This window comes from Phyllostomus hastatus, unplaced genomic scaffold, assembly GCF_019186645.2.
Source record: "Phyllostomus hastatus isolate PE091 unplaced genomic scaffold, TTU_PhHast_1.1 phas_scaffold_501, whole genome shotgun sequence".
Lineage (NCBI taxonomy): Eukaryota > Metazoa > Chordata > Mammalia > Chiroptera > Phyllostomidae > Phyllostomus > Phyllostomus hastatus.
This window is the reverse complement of record NW_025334033.1, coordinates 27492983-27513701: the sequence shown is the minus strand read 5'-3', so window position 1 is coordinate 27513701 and position 20719 is coordinate 27492983. Positions and strand designations below refer to the sequence as shown.

Sequence of the window (20719 nt, the reverse complement as noted above, 5' to 3'; positions counted from 1 at the left end):
TCTAGATATGTTTAGAATGTTGTTTCCGACCCTGCGTCTGTTCTAAACGGCAGTATCTCACAGAAGTTTACGAGGAAATCAGCGCTACAAGTACCATGCAGTACACCATGCAGAAACCAGGAAGGCCCTTAAAAGAAATAAGGAGTGAGACGTAATGCCTTTGTAAGATCCTATTAAAACTACTGCAAACTGAAAAAATATAAATTTATACACCCCTAGTATTTCTGTCCCCAAACTGTTAACTGTAAGCCATGCATAAATGACCAATACATGTGCTCATAGCAACGGAATATCAATCTTTAACTACTTGAACTTCCCTTAAACTGAAGCTTGGTTTTCTGATTAGCCTACAATACACTATGACTCTGAATGCTACACCTGAACACTGGAAGGGAATCTACCAATCCAACTCAAATCATCTCTGCCCATAATGCAGGTGGCCAGAGAGCACTGTAGCTCCTTCTTCCACAAAATCCTAACACTTTAATTAAGTGTGTGTCTATACATAGCTGGCATGAGAGCAGAGAGCTAGTTATTGTAGATGCAGGGCAAAATTATTCAAGTATTTTTAAATTTTGCTAATCCATTAATGACTCATATATCTGGTAACAACAGATGGTTACCAGAATGAGAAAGCATATTCTTTTATGGTAGAGTTATATTCTAAACAGTCCTAGGAAATAAAATACCAGTACTTCAGACCCACAGAGTTTGTACTAGGGTACTTTAACAGAAAGCCAGGATCTTTGGGTCCCACGGACTGATCGTAATAAGGTACACAAGTAGGCACTGAGGACGAACACGCGCTAAGGAGGAAGAGTACAGCAGTGATCCTGACAGAATAAAGGCACTGTCGGTTGGACTCACTGTGGCATTTAGCCACACCAAGAATCATTAGTATGCCCTGGCTGGCTGGCTTGGTCGGTTGGGGCATCTTCCCGTACACCAGAAGGCTGTGGGTTCAATCCCTGGTCAGGGCCAGGATGGTGGAAGCAAGGGGACTGTTTCCCTCTCTCTTTTCCTTCCTTTCTCTCAAAATCAATAAATATATATTCTCAGGTGAGGATTTAAAACAAAAGAATCATTAGTACAAGTGGCAAACATTTTATAAAATATTACAAACCTAAGGTATATATTTATAAAACTTTTTTGGAGACAACACTAATGTTAAAGTTGTAATAAAGCAGTAACTAGATCTCAACCAATTCTTATATTTAAATAAATTTTAATTACTTACATTTACTTTTAATAACTTGCTGTTTAGTGATGAGTTTTCCAAAAGTTTTCTTTTCCTATGCCTGTCAGCTGTGAAAGCTGAGCTATTAAAACACAAACAGAAAGACAGTCAAAAAGACAAAAATACATACGGACTACACAGTAGGTTTTAGAATAAACTTGGCCACTCTAAGTGTCTATGGTATGGAGCCCTGCCTGGCTGCTTCGTTGGCTAGGAAACGACCTCTAAGGCCCATGCTCGTCCACACGTATAGAAGCAACAGGGGAGTCCCACTTCCCTTGAAAATCCCCACCGCTCCTTCAGCAAGGCGCCACGGGAGGCTGCCGCCACGGGCGCTTCTAAGAAAAGCTAGCCAAGTAGATAGGGCCTGTGAGATGGTCCTGTCTACCACCGACTGCCCACGCAGTCACGGAGCCCCCAAAATGAAGACAGCCACTCCTCATAACTGAAGGAAGACTCTGGTCTGACATGATTATTCTGAGATTTTCACTGCCTCAAATACTGTGCTACTTCTTAATTTTGATAAAGGTATTATCTTTTTTTTAAGATTTTTATTTATTTATTTTTAGAGAGGGAAGGGAGGGAGAAAGGAAGAGGGAGAAAGAGAGATAGAGAGAAACATCAATGTGCGATTGCTGGGGGTTATGGCCTGCAACCCAGGCATGTACCCTGGCTGGGGATCGAACCTGCGACACTTTAGCTCGCAGCCCACGATCAATCCACTGAGCTACGCCAGCCAGAGCTAAGGTATTATCTTTTGTTCAATTGTCATAATAGGTTATGATATAATCTGAGTTTGTGGAATGATAAATTATAGACATATGTAAATTAATCTGATTCAGCTTATGCTACAAAGAATACTCTAAAACAAATCCTAATTAGCACAGAAATTCTGAATTAGAATTATTTAAATTTTTCTTGATAAAAGAGATATTTTGCTTAAAATGTATCAGGAACTAATTCCTATCTTCAAAGGGTCAATTTAAAATGATTATATATCAGGACAACCAAGCTAAAGGAGGTAAAATTATCATTGAACAACACAGACTTTTAAGTTTGCTAATTCTTTCCCATCTTCTAAAAGTACTAGGGTAATCCATGCCCTGGCCTGTAAAGCTCAGTTAGTTGGAGCATTGTCCTGTGAACTGAAAGATTATGAATTTGATTCCCAGTCAGGGCACATGCCTGGGTTGCGGGTTTGGTCCCCTGTCAGGGAATGTCCAAGAGGCAACCAATCCATGTTTCACTCTCACCTCGATGTTTCTCTCCCTTTCTCTTTCCCTCCCTTCCCTTCTCTTTAAAATCAATAAGCACATGCCCAGATGAGGATAAAAAACAATAATAGTAAAAAGTAAGTAAATAAAAGTACTAGGCTAATCCAATATAAATACAGAATTATTTCTCCTTCCAGAATTTCCAGATGAACTGTGTCTTTGGAGCATCAGATCTAGTAACAGTCAGTTCCTCCAAATCTAAAACTGCTCGCAGGAAATCTGTCTTCAGAACTGTGCCCAAGGCCCTCTGTGCATCGTCAAGTGCAGGGTAAGAAGATTATAGTGTTAGGTTAATCTGCCACAAATTCCCTAGGTAAAGAAGTGGAAACACAAGCAGAGTATATCTACTACTTAGCGACAGTGCCTAATAGTTAGCTTTCAGTTTTAACTTACAACCTACCTAAAGCATTTAGTTTTCTAAAAGAGAAGTTAAGATTTTACCATCAGGGAGCCTCAAAATGGAAGAATCCTCTAGATACACACCATCTATTATGGCAGCCACTCACTACATGTTGCTCTCTATATATTATATACATTAAAACTAAATAAGATTTAAATTCCATTCTTGAGTCACACTGGGCACTTCTGAAGCGCTCCACAGCCATGTGTGGCTGGTGGCCACCATGTTGGGTTAAACCCAAAGTGTTTTAATTATTTTAGATTTTAAAGAAATCAATTCTTTCCTTTCAGCATTATAATCTATTCAATCAAAGAGATATATATATGGATCTTGGCTAACCAAAGCTATGCATTATTTCATTTGAAGAACCTAGGTTATTCCTATCAACATGTAATTTAAAAACATTCTATCGGCTTTTGGCATATGCTCACAATACCTTTTACACATCAACTGTCAAAATAAATTAGAGGGCACCTGACGACGGGGGATGACTGACACCAATTTCACTTCAGTCAGCAGTCAGTCCAGGGCTATGCTTGCTATTTGTGTTTCTGGTTAGCTGCTTGGATTTGGGGTTCGTGAGTTTTATATGAATGGCCTACTGCCTATGGTAAGAAAATTCTATTCGCATAAGTACTTTAATTTCTTTATGATGACAGAGCATCTCACAGCTTCTTGTAGTCTCAAGTGATATATACTGCCCCTAACAAAAAAAGGAAAGAAGGAAGTAGGATCCTGTGCTATCACATAAATGCAAAGTGGACAACAATACAATTAAACCTAATTTCTCTTAAAAAGAATGCATAACTTTTAGTGCTTATAAGAAGACCTCAGAATACATTCAATAAGGATTTTCTAATACCAAAGGTAATTGCATAATGATTTCACATTGTCTTCTGCCCTTTCCTTGCACCCCTCAAGTTCCTCTTCCTAAAAAAAAACTGTGTAGTTTACAATTTGGTGGGTTACAACTAAAAATAGGCCCTTGGAGATGGTTTATGACAAATATTAAATAAAATAAATGCTGAGATATGACCATTAAGTTGGGGGACGGTTTCAGCTACCCAAACCCAAAGCTCAATTTTACTAACATCTCAGTCACACTAAAAACATGATGAAGTTCTGGAACTCATAAGCAAAAATCCCACTCAAAAATTCAGAAAGACCTCTCAATCCCAACCCACCCTCTTTTTTCCCCCAAGGCCTGTTACTTACTTTTCCAAGTTCTGTAAGTGTTCTCTGACTTTCTGCACCAATCCCAGCTTGGTGTCATTAACCACAAAATCATCACAGCGATAACTGCAAGAAAAATATCCATCAATGTGTGTAACGAGCTTGAGGAAACCACAGTAATGAAATCACCGAAAGGCCCGGCTGCTGCCAAGACGCTTGCATGGCTCTGCAGGCGGTTACTGTTGGTGGTGAGTTTAAAGAGGACTTGGAATCCACAACGGAATGTTTCTTATGAGCCTTTTGAAAAAAGCCACGTAGGCAATGAACACTAGCTGCTTTTCACATTTTTATTCAAAACCTCAATTCTTCCTTCAAAAATGAAATAAGCTGCTACATGTATTACATTCATTTTAGAGGTGCATGATACATACAAAATGAAATGAAAAGCACCAATTCTATTCATAAAGCTTTAAGGTGATACTTCCCAACTCAAATTAATGGGGAAATTGGGGGAGGAGGGATTTAAATGAAAAGTAGGGAAAAGGCAACTAAACTGCAGGGATGATTGAATGTAAACACTAAAAATAAAGCTGTACATTTACAATATAATTAATTTTAATTCAGATGGTTGAGAAGAATAAATCTTTTCATTCTGAAGTGTTAGAAAACAAAAGTATAAAAAGGCAGCTACATCTTTTAGAAAACTGATAACTGTTTTGAAGAAAGATGTTTAAGGTTTTCCTTAAAAATGACATGGTGTGTGCATGTGTGTGTGTGCATGCACACTTCAGCAAGTCAACAAGCAAATGACATAAGGAATCACACATAATAAACTTTAACTTGTACATTGGCATTCCATTTTTTTCCTGGGATAAGGCCAATTTTAGCAAAAACAACTTACAAGCTTTGGATAAAACCACTTATTAGAAGTACCAAAGAATAATGACAATAACACTGCCATTCTGAGCAAACAAAACTTTGAATGCAGAGCAATAGCAAAAATTAGGTCATCTCTAGCAGAATCCAAAAACCATCTCTTACACATCTGAAACCAATCTCTTAAAAAATCAGAAGAGAACAGGAGAATGTAACTTAAAAAATTATACACAAAAGCACAGCTTGTGTCTTTTACTCTCAGGAGTCAAATTTTAAGTGAGTGCTTTTGGAAACTTTAAATTATATATGTAATAAATTATACCCCTTCGCCCCACTAATTAACTACCCATGCTGTCAATCAAGCATCTCTAATCTATTCTCCAAGTTCCCAGGAACAGTCCCTAACATTTCTGCAAACGACAAAAGCCACCTTTTACATCCTAGACTGTTTTTCTATGATCAAATACCAGCAATGGCAGGAGAAGAATTTTTTTATCAGTTTTATGGCAAATACATAAAGGCATTAAACAAGTAAACAGTTTTACTTCTTTGCTTCCTCTGAGCATAAATGTCAGGAGGGTCAAGCCAACTCTGTCCAAATTTGGGCCTAACGCATTTGGTTCCTCCATGACCCTTAAGCATTCCCTAAAGAAGGAAACTGCGTTGTTACTCTAATTTCTCCTTACATTTACTTTTTATGTTTTCATATATTTACGTGTGGTATTTCAGATAAAACAATACTTTGTTCAAAAACAAACTCAACTCCAAATGCGAGTGTTCAACTGGGAAATGAAGTCTAAGAGGACATTTAGATCACCTTTTGTATGCTCACCGGATGTCCCTACTGTCAAATTGAAAGTGAACCCCTTAACTTACACAAAAAGTGGTTACTTTGTTTAAAGAAATAGTTTCAAATTAAATTAAATCATGATTTTGTTCTTATTAAAGTAATTCTTTTTGGTGTGACATGGATTCAGCCTGGAATATAAAATTACATTTGTTAAAGTAACTATTTTTGTATATTGAAATACAGACTTAATTTTGCCCTTGTCTATTCCAACTAATCTTGTTTAATTGGGTCTAGTTGTTTCATCTCTCTGAACTTTTATCATTAAAGTGAATAAGTTGCTATAGACTCTAGAGCTGTGCTAATAATGCAACCAAGGAACTGAATTTTAATTTTTTAAAAATATATTTTATTGATTATGCTATTAAAGTTGTCCCATTTTTCCATCCCATTTATTCCCCTCCAACCTGCACCGCACCTCCCACTATCATTCCTCCCCCACCCCGTTGGTTCATGTCCATGGGCCATACATATAAGTTCTTTGGCTTCTCCATTTCTTATACTATTCCTAACCTCTCCCTGTCTATTTTATACCTACCATTTATGCTTCTTATTCCCTGTACCTTTTCCCCCATTCTCCCTTCTCCCCCTCCCCACTGATAACCCCCCATGTGATCTCCATTTATGTGATTTTCTTCCTGTTCTAGCTGTTTGCTTAGTTGTTTTTTTTTTTTAGGTTCAGTTGTTGATAGTTGTGGGTTTGTTGTCATTTTACTGTTCATATTTTTTATCTTCTTTTTCTTAAATAAGTCCCTTTAACATTTCATATAATAATGGCTTGGTGATGACAAACTCCTTTAACTTGACCTTATTTGGGAAACACTGTAACTGCCCTTCCATTCTAAATAATAGCTTTGCTGGATAGAGTCATCTTGCATGTAGGTCCTTGCTCTTACTTTGAACATTTATTTCCAGCCCCTTCTTGCCTCCAAGGTTTTTTTTGAGAAGTCTTATGGGAACTCCTTTGCAGGTAACTCTCCTTTCTCTTGCTGCTTTTAAGATTCTCTCCTTATCTTTAATCTTGGGTAATGTAATTATGATGTGGCTTGGTGTGTGCTTCCTTGGGTCCAACTCTTTTGGGACTCTCTGACTTCCTGGACTTCCTGGAAGTCTATTTCCTTTGCCAGACTGGGGAAGTTCTCCTTCATTGTTTTTTCAAGTAGCTTTCAATTTCTTTCTTTCCCTCTTCTCCTTCTGGCACGCGTATGATTTGGATGTTGGAATGTTTAAAGCTGTCCTGGAGGTTCCTATACGTGTCTTCATTTTTTTTGAATTCTGGTTTCTTCATTCTGTTCTGGTTGAATGTTTATTTCGTCCTTGTGCTCCAAGTTGTTGATATGAGTTCCGGTTTCCTTCCCTTCACTGTCGGTTCCCTGTATATTTTTCTTTATTTCACTTTGCATAGCCTCCACTTTTTCCTCTATTTTTCTACCATACTCAGCCATTTCTGTGAGAATCCTGGTTACCAGTGTTTTGAACTCTGCATCTGATAGGATGGCTATCTCTTTCCTTGCTTAGTTCTATTTTTAGATTTTGATCTGTTCTTTCATTTGGGTCATATTTTTTTGTCTCATGTGCCTGTTACATTTGAAGGAGTGGAGCCTTAAGTATTTGCCAGAGCACGACAACCCATGTCTCTGCGTTGTGGCACTATATGTGCAGGAGGGGTCAGAAAGGGAATAATGCCGCTTGATCAACTTTCACCCGCTTTCAGTCACTTCCCTGCTACCCACAAGCAAATTGGGCCCTTTTGGTGCTGATTCCCAGGTGGGTGGGTTTGTGTACATTGTAGAACCCTGTGGGTCTCTCCAGTGAACTCTCCTATGAGGCTAGGAGTTTCTTCTGCCACTGCAACCCCACAGGTTTTTACAGCCAGAGGTTTTGAGCCTTTCTTTTCCCAGGCTGGAACCCTGGGTTGTACAATCTGTCTCCCTCCCCAGTTGTTCCCCCTAGTGTATCTGCATGCAAATGTGTGACCACCTGGTCCTCCAGCCTGCTGCCTTGCTGCGAGTCCTCTCCACCCCCACTGCCCATCACCACCACTCCTACCAGTCTGGATGAAATGTTTCTTCTTTAACTACTTGGTTGTTAGACTTCCATACAATTTGATTTTCTGGCAGCTCTGCTTATTTTTTGTTTTTAATTTTGTTGTTGTCCTTCTTTTGGTTGTATGAGGAGGCAAAGTGTGTCTATCTACACCCCCATCTTGGCCAGAAGTTAAACAGACTTGAATTTTAATTTTTTTACCAAATTGTAATTAATATAAAATGTTTTGTTAAAGTATTTTTTATTTCCTTCTAGACTTTTTCTATCCACATATAAACAGAATTTGAATCAATTTCTATGATCAGTTTTCATAAATATTCTTTAGAAACACAGTATTTAGGTATAAGGGTATTTATGACACTATTATTTTAAATCTAAAAAAAATTCTGAATAATATAAACATCAATAGGAAGATGGTTAACCAAATTATTTTACATTAACATAGAATTTTACTTAACAACTGAAGCAATATAAAATATTTTTCTATTAAACGTAACTTTATGGTTTTGGTGAAAATAGATTTCACTTTTATTACATCACATAAGATGTATCACAGTGCATGTGATAGGTGCACATCATTTCTAGTATTGTACTCGTACATAAGCAGGTCAGCAGTCTAGTTTGTGTTAACAGAATGTCCAGTTAAAATTATTTTTCTGAGCAACAATGCAGCATGGTAATGTGTTGATGTGAATATTTTATACAGACAGCCTGAGTTACAGTGATATTTATGTAAATCACAATTGGTAGTAAAATTGAAATACTATTTTAACTATAACAAATTATTTTCCTAGTTTAAAAATTAAGAAGGAAAAATTTTAACTTTCAAATGAAGGCACAGTAATGAGGCAGAATTAAATGCAGAAGGTTTGTCACAAATTTTACAAAGAATGGCAATTATGATTTGTTATAGCAGAGTAAAATGAATCAGTTGTATAAAAACAAGTTTCAAGATAATAAACAATATTAAGAATCAAATTCAGCAAATGTATATTCATCAGAAGTTGCCTATTAACAGACAAAAATAATTAATAAAACTAGTTATAGTCAGTGACATCAGAATGAAATGTACAACATTTTTTTAATAATTACTGAAGGATCTAAGCTTGTAATTTTGGCCACCTATAAAATGGCTGGAATTCTTCTGTGACAGAAGAAAGAAAAACATTTTTAGATGGAAAGATAAAAAATAAATTATTATTTCAGTTAAGGTAATTATGTTTAAAATTTGAGGAAAAATTTATAAAGGATAATTTACAAAAAGTGAAAGATCTTCAACTGGCTCACCAAGCAACTGCCAGTAAATAAAAGACCTTCTAACAATACTAAAGATCAATCAACTCAACATCTGAAAAACTGTCAGTACTTTTATTTTTAGCCATAGGTAAGTTTTACAAGACAGAAGACACTGGCCAGTTAATACTATGGGTGTGTCTTGCCTCAAATTACTCCAAATTTACAAAGAAATGTCTTCGTCCATTTGCAAACTTTAGAAATAATCTCATGTTCTACCTATTTTTCAATCTTTTACATCTGTTACTTTTAGCTAGATAGGAAGAAGTTTTCTATCAAGACAGACAATGAGCCAGATATGTGAGATCAAAATCTGGACTCACTAGAATTATTTCCCTTATTATATTTGTTCCTCTGCATGATAACATAATGAAAATATCTGTGCTCTGGGGTAGACTGTATCATGGATGCAGTTACTAAAACTGTTCAGTATATATGTGAAAATGCTATGAATCATCACCAGTTTATAGAGCTGCTAAAAGAAACAGAAGATAGAGTTTAATGACTGCATGTTTTTTGCCAATGTTTATTACTTGAGTCATAGAAGAGTTTTGTAAAAATTTACTGTATTGCTAACTCTAATTCAAGATTTTCTTGAGACAAAGGAAACACTTGGCAATGTTCAAAGAGAACACATCACAGTAAAATGTCCCCCCCTTCCTCCCCCCCTCTCCTTCTCTCTCTAAAAAAAGCAATGAAAAAAATGTCCTCGGGCTAGGATTGAAAAATAAAAATAAAAAAATTCTAATTTTAGACACACTTGTTTCCTTTCCTCCTATTTTTGCCCTCCATTAGATATATCTCTTCTAATGCTAAAAGGCAAAACACGAGTCTATGAAGAAAAAATCTTCTAATTATTTTCTTCAGGCTCCTAATCAAGTTAAAAAATAAACCTTGAAACTGAGCATCTCCCCACCCCAATATATGTTGATATTAATAAATTACATATACAAGTAAATCTAAATTAATGTGTGGAATATAAAAAGTTTTAGAAGTTGAACAAGAGTTGAAGTATAAAATATTTTAAAATGTCTTGCTATTCATATCTTCACCCTATCATACTAAACTAATATCTCAAAGTACAATAAACATATAGGGTGAGGTTTGACATTAAGGATAATGAATATCATTTGTACTTCATACAGTCCTTTAAACTTTCTGGACAACTTATCAGATCTGATTAGTCTGTGTTTTTACTAGATAGCCAATATTTTTACTTTATCATGTTTTGAGGATCAGAATAGAAAAATCTGTCAGCTCACCAGTATTTGCATCATTAGTTTTACCAATGTCTCACAGGATTAAATTTTTGTTTAATGTGTGTCCATTTAAGGAGGGTTGATTTGATAAAATTAAGTAAATGTATAGAACTAGGCAGACAAAAAATGTAATATCCTGCAAAACACTAAAAGTGAGTAAGGATGAGGACACCACACATGAAACTGGTCCCGGACACTCTGTGTATGGTTTGTAGCCCACAACCATTTAATCTACAGGCCATTGGCACATGTGTATTAAACATTTGCTAAAGCTTTTTTTTTTAATCCTCCTTTTTTATTGATTTTTAGAGAGAAAGGAAGGGGTAGCAGGGAGGACAGAGAGAGAAACATCAACGTGAGAGACAAACAGTGATCGGCTGCCTCCTATATGTGCCCTGACCAGGAATCGAACCCACAACCTAGGCATGTACCCTGAATGGGTATTGAAAGTGCAACCTTTTCATGTACAGGAGGTTGCGCCAAACAACTGAGCCACCTGGCTAGGGATAAAGCTTTTTTTTGTTTTTACATAAGAAGTTGTAATAAAATTCTGATAGTTTCTTCCCATACCTTCAGCTGCATTATCTTAGAGATCACCACGCTGAAAACTAGGTTGTCTGGCACATAGCAGGTTCTCAATGAGTGCTTGTTTACTGAATAAAACACATCTGCTATTCTCATTTTTTTTTTTTTGGATATTCACATTACATTTGAGGATTATCATGTAAATCTCATGGTCTCAAGTAAAAGTTCTGCAGGTAAAAATTCCGGGGGAAAAGGACTGTTTATATCAAGTTTTCTTCACAAAGGATTTATATCTTTGCTTTGTATCTTTAATACATTTATTCCTAGATATAGTTTACAGTTTTTTTCATTACATGGACTGTTTGTTTATTTGTTTGGTCATTTCCAGTTTTGACTAATGACTGCTAATGAAGGGAAAGCTATTAGTTTTTCTATGTTTATCATATATCACCATTTCAAAATTTCTTATTAATTCTAGTTGGTTTTTACTAACCACCCCAACCTGGGGTTTCCTTGGTGTTCTATTATATAACTTGAAAAGAGAAATTATTTTTTCTCTTTTTCCAACATTCCTGCCAATTATTTCATTTACTTACTGTCTTATTTCAATGGCTAGAACTGCTAAAACCATGTTTAATTATATATAGTGACAAGCATGGAATTGATAATAGGAAGTATTTGTCTTGTTTCTGATTTAAATGAAAACAGCTTTAGTATTTCATCAATTAGTATATGGTTGCTTTCATTTTAGGGGAAAACTATCACATTTTAATAGTTTCCTTTTATTCCAATGTTAGTTTTTTAAAATCAGAAATGGTTTATTTATAAATGTATTTTTGTTTTAATGGTACAATAATCTGAGGTTTCCTTTATTTACTAATATGTTGGCAGACTTCAGGTATAATTAACTCAGTAATTATATGATTTTTGATACATCTCACTGGGTTAGATTTTCTTTAAGTTATAATTATTTACAACTATTTTAATTAGTGAAATTGACTCATTTTCTTTTTGGAGTTTATATCAGATTTCTGTCTTAAGGTTTTGAAAGTTTCATAACATTAATATACTCAATGTTAAATTTTAATAGTTTGAGAATGTACTGTCCAACATAATAGCTATCAGCCACATTGGCAAAGTAACTTACGGTATATTAATTAAAACAAAATAGAACATTAAATTTCTCAGCCCCCCTGGCCACTTTTAATTGCTGAACTATCCAACACAGAAAAATCTCGTATCTCTTTCTCAGCCTTAAAATTCTAAGATTTTTTTCCCATTCCTCTTAGTGCTATTGACACCACCCAAGTCACAAGGTTCCACATCTCATTCTTAAAGAACTAAGAAAATACTCCTAAACCAAACCTTTCTTCACCCATCTCAAATGAGAAGCAATCATCATACAAATGAACCTGATTTTTCTATGCAACAAGAAAGAAAAAAAGTCCTTTAATCTACTGGCTACAAAGCAATCTTTATACAGGAAGTAGTGTATAATACTAAAACGAACAAAAAACAACTTTTATGCAAAAAATACCCTCAAAAAGGGACAATGGCAGACCCATCATTAAGTTTTAAATTCTTTTTCATTCCCTGGCATAATATTTTGTTATCTGAAGGCAAATTTGACCTGTAGTTTTATTACAAATAACAGATGTAGATATGGAAAAAAAAAACACCCCAAGCTGATATTCCAGTAACTTCATCTATTTCAAGCCAAGAAAACTTAAAACTCAAAAGAACTTTTAGAAAGTAAGCTTATTTTTAAATTCTCCTTTATTACATTCTGATATACTGCCATCAAATAAGCCAATTTTGGAAAATCAGAAGAATACCTGCAGAGAACACCCATAACCTTTGTTAAAAGCAAACAGGTACCAGCTTTTATTTTCAGACCACCTCTCCTAAAAGGTTTTTTGTAAACTTCAAAATACTGTTTTTAAATAAACAAAATTCTTCCTATTCTCTAATCTGTACACCACTAAAAACTTGTTTGCAAATAGTTTCTAAAGATAGTCAGCAAAAAAGTTTGCCCCTTTTTATTTTTAATCACAACTGCCTTTGAAAATTATTTAGTATCAATTTAAGCCTGCTAGTTAAGAGCTTTATATTAGTTTTGATTAAAACTACTACTGTTATAGGTGTTCAAAATGTAAAATACAAGTCTTTTTTCTAGAGAAATGAATTGACCTACATGTCATAGTATTTCTTTGTTAGAAGTTCTTTAAAACATCATCTTGCCAGGAAGGAAAAATTCTAGTAATTTAGTTTTAATATTCCTTTCACACTTTTGCATTCTCAGGAATTCAGCTATTGTTGTGTTAAAGATCAAAGCTGACAAGACTATGTCAGATGTCAAAAATTATTTGTGCAGTATTTTAAATCTATTAACTCAGAATGTCTATCTACTTAAGATATCAAATAAAAGTTCCTAATTTTAATCTGTTTCTGTTTGATACAATAATGTATACCATATACAAGTTCTCTTGTATTGATTAAAGGAGAGAAATTAGGGTGGAAGCAAAGAAAATACAACTTCAACAACAGAACTGAACACGAGGCCTTATGTGAAAATCTTGGTTAAGAGACTCATCGTTACTGAAAGCTATTTACTTCTAGCTCAGTTAATGTGACTCACTGCCGCCTAAAGGAATGGGTTTGTGCCAAATCAGAATTATTCCTTTTGGTGTTTTCTTCCCTCTTTTGAGATTTTATGTTGTTCCATTTGGTTAATATGTGCTTCTTCCAGACACCCTGTTTCTATCAGAAATAAAGGGAGCTGCTCTGCAAGGGTCTCCCTCTTGGGAGGTAAATGAAATAACTCACATGTGCCTAATTTAGGTATTCCTGGGGAAAGATGTTCTGTGGCCCAAGATGATCAGAGGACACAGTATTACAGATTTGGTATAACCTTGCCCATTTTGGGGAGACAGTCAACAGAATTCAATCTTTCTAACACACACTGCCTACTCTGTACCAGACATGGAGTACTGTGGAAGATACAAAGATATGACATACGGTTTCTGCAGCCCCAAGGACATTTACAAATACCTAACATGCAGCAGGAAATTACAAGTATCCCAAGAACTATGAGTTTGGGAGAGATTACATCCAGCTACATTTGGAGCTGGGGTGGGGGAGGGTCAGCTCAGTAATAATTTCATAAAGGACATGCACAGAAAGGACAGGGCAGGGATTCTGGGGAAGGAAAGAATAGAGAAACTGTCAGCCTCAGAGCATGTTTCACTTCTTCAGAGCACAGAGCAGATGGGAAAGGTTTATTATTAGCTAAAGTTAAAACACTGATTACCAGAACAATAATTAATAATCAAATAGTTAAGCCCAGTACACCTATATTTTACCTCTAAAGCAAATCATTCGGTCTAACCACAAGAAATTTATGTAGAAAGAAAACTTATAAACAGAAGTGAAAATACTAAAATGCGCTGGAAAACAACACACACACACACACACACACACCCATAGAGAAAAAATAAAGCTTTCTTGTTTGTTTCCTAATCATAGCAAGGTGTGGGGAAAATGTTCATTCAGACTCCAGCTTCATCAGTTTACAGCTATCACAGAGTCCTTTTAGGCTGCCAGTATAATGCTACAGGGTAAATCCCTGGCATTTTGTTCTAAAACCCACAAATGAGACGGTAATGTGACCAGCTGCAGCTCCCTTCCTGCATTTCAGAAGCTCTGGGTGTCCACACACTTGCATCTCTGTATAACTTCACACAAAAGACTGGCAATTGGCCAAGATGCCTCCGCCATGGTGTATATTCCCCAGGGTTCAAGATCCGCCATTTAATTCCAATTCAGCCATAAAATGACATGTACTTTAGCACACTATACCCATATAAGACAAATTAAATTCAAATTCTATTTAAAAAAGGTATTCTTCCAAAATGCAATATATAAAGATATTAAAGCATATAATCTATACTTTTAAAGAGACCTATCATAACTCTATTAACATATTTCTAAAATAATTCTTAAAATTTTCTCAGATTACTACCTCCTTACAATCTCACCAAAAGGAAGAAAACCCACAAGACACAGATTTAAAGTATTTCTGACCTTCTCCATTAAGCATTCCACGCACATTGCTAAATATCAAGATGAACGATGTTTTAACATCTGATACATGGAAGCTAACATGACCTACAACAATGAATGTGAGATAGATACCCCAGGAATGATCTTATTTTCTGCTGTCTTAACACCTTACAGAAACACATGGTTCTGGCAATTAGGTAGCTACATCATTCTAACATGTAAATTTCCTCAGGGAAAGGAGGAAAACTAATGAAAACAATTTAACAGCTTGGCTAATGCTTACCTTTCATAGAAAGGAGTGTTTTACAAAAGCAAATAACAATAAGCTGAGCACTAGCCCTTGGTGAAAATCTTAGGAAGGTTTTCGTCTTCATCTACCTCCAGCTTCTCTCTCTTCCAGGTCTGGACATAGTCCACACAAAGGACCACTGATATGCTAATGATCTGAATGACTAAACCTTAAGATGTTTTATTCAATAGCCACAATTTAATAATGCTAAAGCTGTCAAAAGTTAAGAGACTTAGGAAGCCAACTGACATTTTTTTCTTCCTTTTGGTGAACACCTTTCTGCAATACAATTATCAACTAAAGATGATGTAGAAAGGATTAGCACACAACTTCAGTAGAAAGTATGAATCAAACATGATACTTGAACTTTAAATCCCCCTCCCTGCCTAGTACTGCCTTTATGTGACAGGTAAGGGCTCCATAGCAAAAACAAACAAAAACCCAAAGAAATAAACCCTCCAAAGAAATCCTTTAAATGGCCTTTTTTTCCCCTTCAATGTCAAAAACCTTCTGAATTGACTGAATTGATTAAAACAAAGAATTATTTATCATCATTTACTAGTCAAGGAGAATCTACTTCACATTGAAGTTAAAACTGCAAAATACACTGACTCTCTAAGTATATCAAATGGATATGGATTGTTAAACATCTCTGTAACCTCAAGAACCTAGATCTGAATAGTAATAAAAGTAGGCACTTGACTTCATTGTCATTTAAATGAAACAGACATATATATTATGTTACAAAGAGAGAATGGGGCCTCCAATTTCCTAAAGGATGTGATATTTTAAAAAAGAGCCACATACAAAATTTCTGACATTTCTTTACAAGGAGCAGAACAGAACTGTGCTGGGAGAGGGGGGACTGTCTTAAGAATACGTAATAAATGTTTTAAGAATTTTTAAGAACATGTAATGAAATGTTAACTTGTACAGTGGAAACAGGTTTTTATTATATTTTTCCATTAAAAGCAAAACAAGAAAAAAGGAATTATAATAAACAACAACAAAGAAATGGATACTTTTCATCTTCCTGACACTTACTGGGATGGACAAGAAATTGGGCGGGAAAGAATAGGAGACCTAGAAGTTGAAAGGAACAATGCAAAGTGAAATCTTAATGACTAGGACAGGCATTCCTCACGGCTCCAGCATACCCGCCCCCAGCCCCATGAACCCTAACAGAACTAAAAGGAGGTAAAAAAGGCAGTAGCAACTGGCTTAGAGATTGGTGGGGGAGGGGAGCAAGGAAAATGAGAAAACAAGTGCACACTCATAGTAAAGAATATTATTTCCAGGAAAATATTAATACTTACCAGTATGTACTGTAGCTACTACAATCCATACACACTGTGTGCTGAGCCTTATCTTGTTTTTCTGACTTCTTATGGTTGGTTAAGGGTACTTGTGCATCTTCATAATGTTTTTTTGCATGGCCGTTCACATACCTTACAAAAACCAAATGAAAATTTATTTTAATCTAAATGTTGCTTTGAAAATTAAAGTAGCAGGAGATAATGATATTGTAAAATTAGATGGTAAACAAATCAAAATGTGAAAGAATTCCTCCCTTTAAGAACATGCAATCATTTAGTAATCTATTAAGCTGAGTATTTAAAATATGCTCCTTTTCCTGCAAATATGACAGTCAGCTCTTAATTACATTATGTACAAGACTGGGGCAAGCAAGGAAAAAAATTCCCTATGCAAACCAGTTCCAATACTACTGATAATACCATTTATCAACTCCTTTATTAATGCTTTTGCTATAGCTATTTCTTTAAAGCTTCTGCTCAGACTGCTAACCCACCAACTCAGGTTATTATCGAAGGCAAGCTCTGTAAACTCAATTCCTTAACCACTTCCCAAAGGGCCATAGGCTCTGCTTGGGTGTCTGCTTCATATAAAAGAGAGTCAGATATGGAAACAGGATAATTTTCCATCTCTTTCTTGTCAATATGGCTCCAGATCTTTTATTTGAACACCTGAACAATCAATTCCACTCATATGGAAACACATTTGTTTAGAAACAATCTAAACAAAACACAAATCATCTTAGACTTATATAAACTGTTACTTCTCTACATGGACAAGATAATCAAAGGTTGACTATAGTCATAAAAATTTTGTGACACTTTCCAACTCAGACTTAACAAATCGTTGTATTACAGAAAACAGAATGAAACATTTTGAAATAAGTAATCACATGCACATAGTATGCACCCAAATTCATCCACTTTTCACCCACATACTGTACAATGTTGTAACTAACCACAACTGTAAAGACCCTTATAAAACAAAACCCCCCAGTTCCTAAAAAGCAGCCAATTCATATAAGGCAATGCTAACTTGAAAACTCTAAACAGTCAAAGCAAATGTTGGTTAAATGGTACCAAAATAAACATGCTCTGAGAGTTAAGGTGACATTCCTGTCACAAGGCACCTTAACTGTACCAGGAGCAACACTTACCTCGGAGAAAGAGAGACAGCTGTGGTAAGCAGGGAGGGTCCACGTCAAGCCCAGCCTCTGTACCCCCCAAAGTGGGAAGGGACAGAGGCACCACTGACTTTAACTCAGAATGGGATTACATTGTTTTCCGTTTTTTCATTGAAGTAAAACATAACTAACACTTGTGTAAACATAGGTCCTCTGTCCAAAAAGGTGAATGAATTTTAAAACGAAATAATGGTTAATGGTCAAAAACTAGACGGCCTGGGTTCAAAGGTAGGCTCTGCCACATGCTGGCCACGTAAGCTTGGGTCGGTCACTTAACATCTTTATACTTACGTTTTTCATTGTAAAATGTAGATAATAGTACTCGTATCTCATAAACTGTTAGGTGATTAAATTAAATAATCCATGACTCAGAATACATGATAGTCTGTATATGAATAAATGAATATTAGCAATTCTTTTGTTTGTATTATACTTTATATGCTTAACCACTTTTATTCAGAATCCGTACAGCTTAATTGCTTAGTAAGTGGCTGTATTAAGCACATACTTCAAGATGACACTGCAGAGGTCAAGAAACACCCAACGTTTAATTAAAAAGGCAAACCCCAAAGTATAGTATAGGTTTAGTAACTAACCAACTCAACCCCCTATGCTTTGTATGTACTTATTCTGTGCCATGAAAAGGAACGGTAATATTTATAATGCGGTGTGCCGCTGGGATCAAAGAAAAAGCAACACTGAACAACATAAAGGCGTTACTACTTTCAAGTCTTTGAAAACTGATTATGTGTACACAGTACACAAAGTTAACCTAGTCACTACACTGTAGTCTCCAAGCATACTAGATGTTTAAATGGTTATTGTAAAGGTCAGTGATAAAGTAAGACGTGCATTACTGCCTGTATTAGGGTTAGCAATATTATGGCTAATACTCGAATTCATCAGTCAGAAGTTAACAGTTTTATATAAAAATGGCTAACACAAAAATAAATATTTTCCTCATCTAGTTTTGTATTTTAACTAGACAATTTGGTCTAAAAAGAAAAAAGTGTTGATATATATCACACTTTTCTAACAACTATCACAAATATTTTATAAATAACTTAAATGGGATGATATTATTATGAAGACCAATAGAATATATAACTCAAATATGCTACTAATAAACTGTTTCCTAGTTGAAAGAATATTCAACTTAAGACTTCTCTACAGACAAGTGGTCTAAAATTACTAAAAAATCAGAATCCTTGGCAATCAACACCCAAGATTACATAAGAAAAGAAAATTAACCAATCAGCTATGTGAAATGAAGATCCGAAGGCAGACTACTCCTATTATCTGTTCAATCTGCTTAATGATATTTTTTCTGAAACTGTGTCAAATATCTAAATTTAAGATTGCTTGCAACTGGAAACAGACTACCTGCATAGTCTAGAAAAATTTCCATTTATTTCTCCAAACCCTGATTAAAGAATTGCCGCTTGCCTTCAAAAACATTAATCTCTCCAATTTTTGAGTTCATCAGGTCTTTCTGTTGGCATATGACCTTCAAGATTTAGGTTGTAGAGCACTATGAGACAACTGGAACACAGCACTATATAAATTTTATTGCATTATAATTCTCACCTCTCAAAATCTAGGAGAGGAATCTGTCTCTTCAAGTGAAGAATTTAAGTGCTTCTACTTTTCTTCTTTTTTTAAAAAAATGTTATCTGTATAAAGTATTTTCAGGTTCCCCAAATCCTAGAGATTTCAAAACCACAACAGCCAGAATTAAGAAAGATATTCAGTTAACATTTTCCAAAGGTACTCTTAAGTGTACATGGAAAAAAAAATTCAATTCCAGAGTTCAAAATGTGGAAAATCAAAAGTCAACTGAACAAAGACACTCTCTTCATGCAATGAGGGTTTAAAAGCAACAACGAGGAAACAGTCCTGATGAATATGGTACGGATTTCAGCTTGTGGGACTTAGTGTCATCTCCCAACCCCTGCTGCTAAGCTATTAACTCTGAAGCAAATTCAAAGTGGATTTTCTAAACTAAAAAAGCAATAGATATAAATTTGCTACTGTCAGGCTAAATGAACACACAGGCTGATATTTATTTGAGTTTCTGTCAAAAGAATGGAGTTACTAAAGTATTTCAGTAACATGGTTTCAAAGCCAAGAACTGGGAGGAAATGCTCAGGCTTGAACAGGGATGGGGTTGGGGTAGGGATGGGAAGTTAAATTCCTGGAAAGCAAAAGTGTCTTCATGGAACAATGAAACATTTGGTACATCTTAGCAATTAATTATGAACTTCACAGTGAGGGCATTTTCAAAGGAATTCCTTTACCTGTAAATATTTTAGTGTTTTACTTTGTCTTCAGAAGATGACGTAATACTTGGGGATCTGAATCAAAAGTTAGTAAAGGTGGAGACAGAGTAGGTAATAGGTAAAACAAGACTGGCCGTGTACTGATTATTGTTGAAGCTGGGTGATGAAAATATGGGGTTCGATTATACTATCTCTCTACTTTTGTGTATGTTTAAATTTACCCTAATCAAAGGTTTAAAAACACACAGTAAGCTTTTATTTAAATATTTCAAAGTTCCCATATCTCATCATTTCAGTCAAATACTACTAGGCGTAGATTACCTCGATCATCAGATGAACTCTTCTGAGCACCAGAACGAAGGCTGCCCCCGCCCCCCAGATTCTCCTTAGTTGTACTACTGACAAAAACAGATTCCACGGGAACAGGATGCCCTACAGTGACACGCTACAACTGAGCAATGGTGCTAAGTACATTCAAATCAATAAACCTTTAACATAAAGCTTAAAGGCAAATTGAAAAATGGACGGAGAGAAGAGAAGTAGTAAGGATGTCACCTACCTTCCACAGTGGACGCTCGAACAAGTCAAACAGACCCAGGGGCTTTTGTTGGACCGGCACACTAACAAAAAGAAAAACACACAATATACCAATTGTATCGGGT

The 20719-nt window shown here is 35.5% G+C and overlaps 1 protein-coding gene across 1 annotated transcript in view; it reads right to left on the bottom strand.

Moving 5' to 3' along the window:
• The window catches only part of USP3 (ubiquitin specific peptidase 3), a 90047-nt gene that overhangs the window by 37305 nt on the left and 32023 nt on the right, over positions 1–20719 (bottom strand). The window contains exons 2-5 of the mRNA XM_045822717.1: positions 20617–20677; positions 16598–16729; positions 4127–4210; positions 1238–1319 (exon numbers count right to left, since the gene is read on the bottom strand). Coding sequence (XP_045678673.1) covers positions 1238–1319; positions 4127–4210; positions 16598–16729; positions 20617–20677 — 359 coding nt within the window. The remainder of the gene's footprint in view (positions 1–1237; positions 1320–4126; positions 4211–16597; positions 16730–20616; positions 20678–20719) is intronic.